The 11,140-nt window shown below is 51.3% G+C and overlaps 1 protein-coding gene across 1 annotated transcript in view; it reads right to left on the minus strand.

Moving 5' to 3' along the window:
- GRHPR (glyoxylate reductase/hydroxypyruvate reductase) overlaps positions 1-348 on the minus strand; it is a 9,285-nt gene extending 8,937 nt beyond the window's left edge. Inside the window, exon 1 of the mRNA XM_010847093.1 lies at positions 229-348. Coding sequence (XP_010845395.1) covers positions 229-311 — 83 coding nt within the window. The 5' untranslated portion in view covers positions 312-348. The remainder of the gene's footprint in view (positions 1-228) is intronic.
- Positions 349-11,140: the final 10,792 nt, after the last annotated feature.

Raw genomic sequence — 11,140 nt, forward strand, 5'->3', positions numbered from 1 at the left:
CTCTGGCCCCACGGACCGCCGTGTCCGCCCCACCAAAAAGAAGTGGGTGGCGGGAGGCCGCCCCACGGCCCGCCCGGAGACGCTGAGTCACCCCACGTGCAGGCTGCCCGAGGTCTAGGAGCGGTGCCCCGGGCTCCGCAACCCCTTCCCGCGACGCCACCCACGGAACGCGCGCCCGGAGGGAGGGGAATCGGCGCGCGGAGAGGTCCGGGGGCGCCGGGCTCTTACTCTGCAGCCCGGGCGAGCGCGGCGCTGCCCTCGGGGGGAATCCTGCGTGTGATGAACACCTTCATGAGTCTCACTGGCCTCATTGACCCCGCAGCCGCCGGATATTGGGCCCAGAGGGGGCGGGCCGGAAAGGGGGAGGGTCCTCGGGAGGGGCGGAGCCGGAGCAGGCGGGGCGAGGGTGTGGATTGGCTCCGGAGCGGGGACTTCTCGGGCTCCGAGTGTGCGCCTTGTGCGTTTCTGTGTTTGTGTGATCAAGCTTTAATGAAACAGAGTGGCTCTGAAGCTGGTGGCAGGCTCGTGCCCTTGGCTCCCAGGGCCTACCTCTGAGTACTCACTGCCTCAGAGCCTCCGGTCGGTCTTAAGGGTTGGGATAGGTAAAGGGGCAGCTATGGAAGAGTCCTGTGTGAATGTGTGTGGGTGCCTGTAAAGGTGCCTACAGCTGTGAGTATGCTGCCTGTGCTGGGGGAGAAGGGTGTGGTCAAGGGTCATCCCCATTCCCAGGGTCTGCTGTGCCTTGACCATCTTCTCTAGGTCTGCCCATCATGGTCACAATGTTCCAGGCAGTGGTCTTTAGCCACACAGACTGGACTCTGAGCCTGGCCTATTGTGCAAACACAGGAGCCTGGACCAGGGCAGACTGAATCCCAGAATGACCTCCTTAATACTTGGTGCAATTTCCCATAAGAAGCCCACAGTTAAAGCCACTCAGTTTGCTGGACACCTGCTGACTGGCCGAAAGCAGGTCAGGCATGGGGTCAGGGCCAAGATGCTGGAGCCATGCGGGACCATGGGGTAATGGGCAGAGACTGGGATTGCAGTCAGGTGGACAGGGTCTGACTCCCAGCTCTGTCACTTACCAGCAATGTAGTCTTGGTCCGTTCACATCCTCTTCCTAAGGCTGTTTCTTCAGCTTCAAGATGGGGTGATGAGCACTTACCTTTGAGGGTTATTGTGATTATTAAGCAGGCAACACTTGCATGGGCCCTGGGCCATGTTTGATAGTCACCAAGCACCGAGGCCATGAGAGGTGAGGAGTTCAGGCTCTGGAGCCAGATTGCCTGGGTTTAAATCGCAGCTCTGTGACCCATTGAGGACGAGTCTTAACCTTCTACATGCCTCAGTTTCCTCGTCTGTAAAATAGGTGTAATAGTACTTACCTGCCTCATGGCTTGTTGAGAGGATGACTATGTACAGTACTTACAAACAGCAGGTAGTTGGGCTGCACCCCTCAGGCCTACACGCCTTGTAGTTGTCCAGCTTCGAAACTGAAGAAAGAGCCTGGAGACAGAGGCGTCAGTAGTTTATTTGACAGGGGATCATACACAAAGGGTCCTGGAACCACACCTTGCCAAACAGATGCTTGCAGGACATTGCAACAGTCTTTACTACCCAAGGGAGAAGGCGACCGTTTGCAGGAGGGAATTGGCATCAGGTGGGCTCATCAGTTACCAGGGACTAATTAAGCCCTCTAATTAAGAGGATTGGATAGTCATGTGAGTGAAGCAGGGACCAGATATACAGCAGCAGATATACAGAGAAAGACTAGCCACCGTGAGCGGCCTAACCACACAAGGTAACACATGTCACGAGTGTTTAATAAATAGTAACACATTCAAGGAAACCCACACCCCAGCAACAGCAGCTGGTCAGAGATGCACACGCTGAGTAAACCAGTGAGAGGTGCCCAGACCTGCCCCTCAGCTCTGCTGGCTCATCTCTACCACAGGCTATGCACACACTTGCTCCCAGGCTTGGGAGCTCTTAGAAGGCAAAGCCCTACATGTTGGTCTCTTCTCTGTGGATGTTAATCTGAATCCAATCTGCCTCCTCAAGGCCCAGATAGGAAGGAGACACAGGCCCAGAGAGGTGACATCTCCGGCCTGAGTTCGCACAGAAGTCACTAAAGGGGCCAGAGCTGGATCCTTGGGTCACCTGGGTCCCTGAACCGTGCTCTGTCCTGCCATCTCCCCCTGCAAGTAACATATCAATGTCTTACCCACAGACTGCTATCTGCAGTGCTAGGCCACCTCGAGGACAACTTCTGAAATACCTCAAACACTGAAACAAGGTGTTTTTCTTTCCTCAGGTCAGGGCTTCTGGCCCTGTGGCTCTATCATCCGTTAATCAGTGGTGATACCCAGGTCCAGCTCCTCCCTCACACCAGGACAGGCAAGGACACTGGGCAAGTCTGTCCACCAGAGGCAGGAGGGGCTGTGACATGTCAATGGGCCCCTCCTCCAAGGCAAAGTACCCACTGATGCTCAGTAAGGGTTACCGGATGGTGGCTAGGGAGCCAGGGGATGGAGCCAACTGAGGGCGCATGAGATGAAGTAATTGGGAGAGGATGGATCAGAATTGGAGAGGGATCAGGGCTTACCTGACCTGAGTTCATGGGTTGTTGTTTAGTCTCTCAGTCGTGTCTGACTCTTTTGTGACCCCGTGGATCATAGCTCACCAGGCTCCCCTGTCCGTGGGATTTCCAGGCAAGAACACTGGGGTGGGATGCCATTTCCTTCTCCAGGGAATCTTCCCCAGCCAGGATTGAACCCATGTCTCCTGCACTGGCAGGTGGATTCTTTACACTGAGCCACCAGGGAAGCCCCTCAGGACCATGGAGGTGGTGAATTCACTCCTCAGAGTCGAGTTTCCCTGCACCCCTGTTTGTCCTCTTCACCTAGTGTACTAACTTCAGCTGTTAAACCCTCCTCCATCCTTCAGGGTTCAGGAGGTACCCTCCCCCAGGAAGACATTCTGGCAAGCAGAGCCTTCAGTGACTGAGCTCATTCTGCACTGCTCTCTTTCTCCCAGGCTTCAAGGGTAAAACAAACTAACAGGCAGCTAAGATTCATGGAGCTCTTAGTTAGTTCCAACAGCCTGGGAGATACCCGGGAAAGGTATCAGGGCCTGAGGGTACTGAGGGTATTGAGGGTCTGGGGGTCAGGGCCACAGCTCCAGCAGGGGGATGGGAATTTGGGACATGCAAAAATTAAAAATGACAGTAAAAAGGAAGTTTTTGTAAAACTTTTATAAATTCACTTTTGCATTTGAATCTTGAATACATTTGGAACATTTTGTATTTACAGTTTGAGGGGGGTTCTCCTCCTTTGTTTTTTCAAAGGATTAGCCAGTTATTCAAGTACTATTTTTAAATGAGTATTTTTATTTAGTTTTGGAATAGAGAATACTGGGTTGACCAAAAATTTCATTTGGGTTTTTCCATAACATCTTACAGAAAAACCCAAACAAACATTTTGGCCAACCCAATAAATGCAAGATACAAATCCCCAAAGGTACACAAAGGTATAACGTGAAAACTGCCTATTCCTACCCTGTCCCCCACCACTCAGATCGTCTCCACAGAGGCAGTCACATCTTTCCAGAGGTGTTTAACACATCAGTAATATGCATATAGCTTTCAGATAAATGGTAGCAAACACCCTCTGCCTCACCCCGTTTGTTTCCAACTGAACAGCGTATCCTAGAGATTGTTGTGAATCTGGACTCACAGAGGCGCTTCATTCTTTTTATGGATGTGGACTATTTCACTGTAGGAGTGAACCTCAATGAACAGTCCTCTCCTAATGGACATTTACGATGCTTCGCATCTTTGCTGTTACAGTGCCACCAAAAAGAGCCTTTCACAAATGCCATTTTGCTGATGGGTAATTACATCTGTAAGAAAAATTCCTAGAAGCAGAAGTACTGGGTCAAACAATATGTGCGCTGTAAATTCTGATAGATACTGATAAAAGACTTTTCAGAGAAGTTGTTCAATTTACACTCCTATCAGTAACATAGGAAAGCACCTATTTCTTCAGCGTATTATTTTTAATGGTATCTTATTGTAATTTTAATTGAGCAACTTCACTTTGACTTTTCACTTTCACGCATTGGAGAAGGAAATGGCAACCCACTCCAGTGTTCTTGCCTGGAGAATCCCAGGGATGAGGAAGCCCGGTGGGCTGCCGTCTATGGGGTCGCACAGAGTCGGACACGACTGAAGCGACTCAGCAGCAGCAGCAGCAGCAAGCACTTTTCATACATTTAAGAGCCATTTCCTTTTCCATAAACTATGGATATTTTTTGCCTACTCAGGTGAGCTGGGCATCTTTGCCTTAGTGATTTGTAGGTACTATTTGTACATTAGGAAATCAGCCCTTTGTCTATAATGAGTTGCAAATATGGTCTTTCCCCCAGTTTTTTTTTGTTTGTTTGTCATGTGATTTTGTTAATTATTTTTAATGAAGACATTTTTATTCTTGTGGCTTCTAGGTTTTGTCACACACTGTGTATCACAGTGTATCTATTGCTGCATAATAAATTATCTAAAAACGTAGTGGCTTAAAGCAACAACAATCATTCCCTTATTATCTCTGATGGTTTTGGAGGTTGGCTGGGCTCAGTAAGAGAGTCTCGTTCAGGTTGCTTTTTCCTGAGAAGTTGGGTGGTGGCTGGGCCGCAGGCAGCTGAAGGTTTCCTCCCTCAAGTGCCTGGCTGTCGCGGCTGGCCATCAGTTGGGCCCTCTGCAGGGCCCCCGGCCTGTGGCCTGCACGTTCTCACAGCCTGGAGCCTGGGCCATTCCAAGAGACAGAAGAGGGAGCTCTCAGGCACTTGAGGCCCGAGCCTCACTTTTGCCATATTCTCTGGGCCACACAGTCGCTGAGCCCAGAATCAGGAGGTGACACAGACCCCACCTCTTGATGGGAAGAGTATGGAAGAGTTGGGGGGCTATGTTTTAAAGTTGCCTTTTCACAAAAAAATCTTTTTCACACGGAGGTTTATATATATTTATATATACACACATACTAGGCTTGGTACCTTTGCGGTTTAATTTTTTACTGAAATTTTGATCCACATTTTTTTTCAGATAGCTAGCAAATTGTTCAACACCTTTTATGAAATAAACCATCGTTTTCTATCATATAGTAAATGTTGGTCTTCTAGGGTCTATTTCTGAATTGGATCCCCTGCTCTGTGGAACTTTCTATGTAGTCGTATGTGACTGGCCATCTGTGAGATAGTCAAGGGGTGTTGTTGCTGGAAACCACTAGGTTTGCAGTCATGTTATGCAGCCTCGTACCCAAGGCTGGGTGAGGACACCCCTGAGGGCCTAGAAGCAGAGAGTCAGGCCTGTGTGTGAGGCTCTGTGAGAACAAGGCTGGCTCACAAGATCTGCCTTGGCAACGTACTGGCCAGGTGGCATCAGGCAAAGCGCTTCTGTCTGACCTTTGGTTTCCAAACCACAGAATGGGGACAGCCATTCCCTGTCATGGTGGTTGGTGTGTGCTGAACCCAGGGCCAGGGCCTCGGAGGTGCGCGGGAAATGCTGATAAATTGGACCAAAGTTCATCCTCACTCTTTGGCCAGCAGAAGAAAATGGGCCCCAGCCATGCCCATGTCCACTGTCTGCCTCCCTGTCCTCAGGGGCTTCACTCCCCACAGCTGTGGCACGCGCCCCCTGCAGCTCCTTCCCCTGCTCCAGCCCTGGATCCCTCCTACCCTTGGTCAGGGGATGCAGAGAGCCCAGGGGTCTTGGATCAGGTCAGCCTGGCTGAGAGGTCTACTTGGCTCTTGGGCCTCTGTTCTGTGCTGCCCAGTTTCTGAGGCTGGTCCCTATTCCTGCCTTCTGGAACCTGGAACTTTAAGGGCCTGAGCCAACCCAGTGACCCTCCTGAGCCCTGCCCAGCTGGCCTGGGGGCATGTCTCCCTCCCACTCCCTCCTCCACTGTTACCCCCAGCCATGGTTAGAGTCCAGCCTTGGTCCTCTGGGCTGGAGTCCCATTGTAGCACCCCAGGGCTGACCTTGTAACCTAGCCCTCCCCACACCCACTCAGGCATAGAGGGACACAGCCTGGCATTATTCCAGAGACACCTGAATACCAAGCAGCGCGGGGACAGCTGCAGGCTGGGAGGCAGGGAGAGTGGCTGCCTCAGAGGCCACAGTGAGGGTCTGCAAGAGGCACCATATAGAAAAGTGCCCACCGGTACTGGGTGCAGCACAGGTGTCCATGGGTGCTGATCAGATCTCTGATTCAGAATTAATGCCACTCAGCTGTTCATTCAACAAACAACTAGTAATAATATTATTCCAACATGCTATGAGAGCTAACATTTACTGAGTGCCAGCCGTGTGTCCATGGCTGTCCTTTACATGTATTATCTCATTTAATTTTCACAGCAACCCTCTGTGGTGGGTGCTGTTATTATTCACATTTTGCAGATGAGGAAACAGTTTCATAAATGTTAAGAAACTTGCCCAAGCATTCACAACTAATAAGTGGATGAGATGATGTTTAAATCTAAGTATATATGACTGTGGGTTGTGCTCTTATTCCCTCTGTTCCCCAACCAGCAGCTGAGAAGAGATAGAGAAATGGTGTTCCTAATTTTGAGAAAGGTTCAAGGTGCTGAAGGAGGCAGAGAAACTAACTTGGGAGAAACCAGAAAGTTTTTTTAGGAGCAGACTTTGAGCAGGGCCCTGAATCACGGGGAGGATTTGGAGAGGCAGCTGGGGACAGAGGGAGGCACTGCGGTCATTGGCTGGCTCTAGCAGGAGCAAAGGTCCTGATGTGGGAGGTATGGCCCCAAAGGGGAGCTGCAAGCTGCTCTGGGCAGCTGGTCCGAGTAGGGAGGGGCTGCGGCAGGCTGAGCTTTGCCCTCAAGCATGAGGACAGTGGGAATCATGGATGCAGCAGAGTCGGCTGCTTCTTTACCCAGAGTCCAGACCTTGACCACTGTCCTCTCTGCTGTGTCCTCTCTGTACCCACACCCTTGCAAGACCCCTAAACTCCTACTGGAGATGCAGAAGGCAAGTACTTGGTGACTTAAGAAAAGTCTCAACTGCTGGCCCTTCCCAAAGCCTCAGAGCACCCCACAGGGTCAGGACCACTCACTCTGTGGGTGGGTTATGGCCGGAAAGTCTCCTTCCAGCTCCCTGCGCTGACCCCTGAAGCCCTCTCCTTTTCTCAGGAGCCCAGGGTTCCCTCCCTTCTCAACAAAAGGCTCATATCAGTCATGCACACTCTACTAAAAAGAACCCAGTTTCCATGAGTACCCACATCTCATTCTGGGCTCCAAACCAGCTTCATCTGAAATGGAAATTTCATTGAAATGTCTTTATTATATCCTAAATCAGCCATGAACCTTTTCTAGTGAGGTTATCACTCCACATCCAGAAAAGACAAAGGCAATTCAACTGCCCAAACCAGAGGCTGTGCAAACAAGACCTTACGTGGAACACGGAAATATAAACTGGGCTCCTATGAGCTCTGACAAGGTACTGCCCCTCGCTGGGCCCTGATTCTTCAAAGAGAACTAGAGCAGAGATCGGCAAAATTTTTCTGCAAAGGGCCCAATTGTAAATATTTTAGACTCTGTGGGCCATACATTACTGTTGCATTACTCAGCTGTGGCCATCATAGCCTGAAAGCCGCCACAGACAACACGTCAGCAAATGGACATGGCTGTGTGCTAATACAACTTTACGTATGAACATTGAACTTTGAAGTACTGTACATATAATTTTCTTGTGTCATAAAATTCCTAGATTTCATTTTTTTAAGCAAGACTCATTCTTGCCTGGGCATCGTACAAAAATAGGTGGCCAGATCTGGCCCCTGGCTGCAGGTCACCCCCTGACCTCTGGCTGGAGCAGAGCTTCTCACTGTAATGTGCACATGAATTACCTGGGGGTCTTGTTAAAATGCAGATTCTGATTCAGTAGATGTAGGTAATGTAGCTGCATTTCCTGTAAGGTCAAGTGATGCTTAAGAGAACAAGGGGATGGGGAATGTTCCAGCTCAGCCACTCAGAGACCCTAAGTGGTGCTTTGATTCTGCTGTTCACTGAAGAAATGCTCATTCAAAAGTCTGAACACAAGTGCGTCCCAGTGTTTTTTGTACAGCCTTCACCCCTATCCTGGCTTTTCGTTTCTGCTCTCTCACCTCCTGTCACAAGAACATAAGCGCCTTGAGAGCAAGGACTTTGTTCCTCTGTTTGCCACTGTCATCCGACAGTCTTGCACATGGCAGGTGTTCAGAAATATTTGTTGAAGAAATGAATGAACGACACAGGTCCTTGTTGGCCTCCCTTCTAGCGCATCTCCGCTGCGACTTTGTCATTCTATCACCACCTAGTGGACACTTTTGTGTACTGCGGGGCAGGGGAGAACAATGCTCCACATTGTGTGACTGACCCAAGCAGGAGGTACCCGAAGCCACTGCAGGCGGAGATCTGTCCCTTCTGATGCCACTGTATCTGTGTCCTTGTCTGCTAGTACAGAGCTCGGAGGAGGAGAGCCTTCCTGGAGGAGGCAGCATTTGAACTGAACAACGAAAGCAATATGATTAAGAATGGTGGCAATGAGAGGGAGGAAAGGATTCCTGGGAGAAGGATTAGCATGAGGAGGGGCCTAGAGGTGGAAAGCTTGGGCCTGTGCCAAGGGGAAGAGAAGTACAAGCAGCTGAGATGGGAAGGGGAAGGTGAGCCAAATAAGACACAGGAGGAAGGGAAGAGGCCCCAGGGAAAGGAAACTTCCACTTCGTGTTTGATCCATGCCAGGCATTTCATATGCATGAGATCTTTTAATCTCTGCAGAGTCCACTGAGGCAGATTTTAGCACCCCCACTTTACATACGAGGAAACTGAGGCCTAGATGGGTGAAGTGACTTGTCCAAGGTCACACACCTGATAAAGGGCAGAAATGAATTGAGATCATCTGATCCTTTCCTCCCTGAGGGGAGTGCCTACCCCTGATTTGTGCTTGAAGTGGGTGTATGGTGATGGGGCATTTGTAGGAAGCTAGGAGCTGGAGTTCCAGTCACCCAGAGGCCTGGGCAGTTAGCTCCTCCACATCATCTCAAGGCCTGACAGCTCCATAACCTGGGAGCCTCCCTCTGCTCACGCTCATGGTCCTAGAGCCCTGGTCTGGGGGCACGATGCCTGGGTTCTAGTCTGGGCTCCCTTTACCTCTCTGGGCCAGAGGGTACAATGACTCTAATGACTGGTGAAAGGATCTCAGAGATCTCTTACTTGCCCATTATATAGATATGGAAACTGAGGCCAAGAGACGGACAAGAAGTCCCCTGATGATACACACCAAGCTAGGCTTAGTGTGGCTTCCATCTTGGCCTCTGCGTGGATTCGCATCTGATCGCTGGAAGCTGATATGGCCATATGGGCCTGAGCCCTGGGTAGAGAGGAAGCAAAGGGCCCATTTCAGCCCTCTTGACCAGCCCAGGCCCTTGGATAATGTGTTTGAGTTTCAGTTCCCAGTGAGGTGTGTCTAGGGGATGAGGTGAGTGTGTGGAGCTACAGGCTGGGGGAAAGGGAGGGAAGCTTAGCAGGACCTGCCCCAGAGCACAGGGAGGGATGGGGGTGACCCAGCTCTCTCAGCAAACCTCGATCGCCCCTAGACTTTCAGCCCTGCTGTAGCTCTGCTCCCAGCAAAGGAATCCTCCTGCCCCTTTCTCAGTCCCTCGGCCTGCTCTTCTGGGGAGCAGAGGACCCCAGCCTGGGGTATAGGGAAGTCACTTCCATCCACACTGAGCTCAGCTCTATGTCAGATTTGAAACAAGGTAAACTTCACCACCACACAGGCCTGGCAGTGGCGCTGTTAGGATTCCTCAAGAAAACGGAGGCTCAGAGAGGCAGAAGGACTCGCCCAAGGTCATAAGTTGCCCTCAAACCCAAGACAGAGTGACACCACAGCATTTGACCACAACATCCACAACTCCTCTGACCCAAGCCACCAGCCAGCCCCTCCATGTGCTAACTTGACTCTGCCCAACAGACTCCACTTCTCCCTCTGACCTGCATCATTCGCCTTCCCTGCCCATTGTCCCCACAAACCAGGAGGAACACCAGGGCAAGGACAGGGTAGGATCCAAGCCTTTTGTAAGACTTCAGGACCCAGCCAGCGGGGACACTCAATAAACATCTTCCCCATGAGTGAGGGAACCCCTGCAAGGGTGGACACCATCCCCATTTTTCAAACTGAGGGTCAGTAGGGGCGGTGACCTGCTTGGGCCACCAGCAGACTCCAAGCAGAGCACTGACCAACCTGGGCCTCTTGCTGCCCAGACTCAGGTTCCCTCCATTGGACAATCTGGCTTGAAGCCCCCCAGCAGCTGTACCAAGTCCTGTGTGTGTGTGTGTGAGTCACTCAGTCATGTCTGACTCTTTGCAACCCCATGGACTGTAGCCCACCAGGCTCCTCTGTCTATAGCATTCTCCAGGCAAGAATACTGGAGTGGGTTTCCATTCCCTTCTCCAGGGGATCTTTCCAACCCAGGGATCGAACCCGGGTCTCCTGCATTGCAGGTGGATTCTTTATCATCTGAACCACCAGGGAAGCCTGCAAAGTCCTACACGTGGACCCAAAAGCGGGCACCATCCCTCAGATGCTGCGAGCCCGCTGACTTGCAAACACCTGTACGTGCTTGGGTGGAGATGAGCAGGGGAATGACCACAGATTTGCAGGGCTCCCTGTGGCAGGAGCAGGTTATTTCTGCTGGGGATTTCTACCAGAGCCGTTTCTGTAATCTTTCTCAGGGCATGGCTGGGGTTTAGTAATGAGCTGTAACAGCCCGAATACTTGGTTCTGTGAGCTGAGAACTGTTCATTCTTACATGAGGAGGGCTCCTCTTTCCTTGATGACTGAATTCAGTTGTGGCAAGGGGTGGGGGAGGGTTGGGAGGCAGGGATCCAGGACCAGAAGAGCAGCAGTGCTCACACAGGGCTGGAGCCGGGCACCACCTTTATACAGATGGAGCCGTGGAGGCCCAGGGCAGCTGCACGGTTGGCGGCAGCAAAACTTGGGTGTGGCAGGGCTGAGCGTGGGGTTCCCCAGAAGCAAGCTCTTGGCTGAGGATTCCAATGCAAGTGATTTATCCAGGAAGTATTCGCAGAATGA

The sequence above is a fragment of the Bison bison genome, unplaced genomic scaffold (assembly GCF_000754665.1).
Source record: "Bison bison bison isolate TAMUID 2011002044 unplaced genomic scaffold, Bison_UMD1.0 scf7180017864243, whole genome shotgun sequence".
NCBI lineage: Eukaryota > Metazoa > Chordata > Mammalia > Artiodactyla > Bovidae > Bison > Bison bison.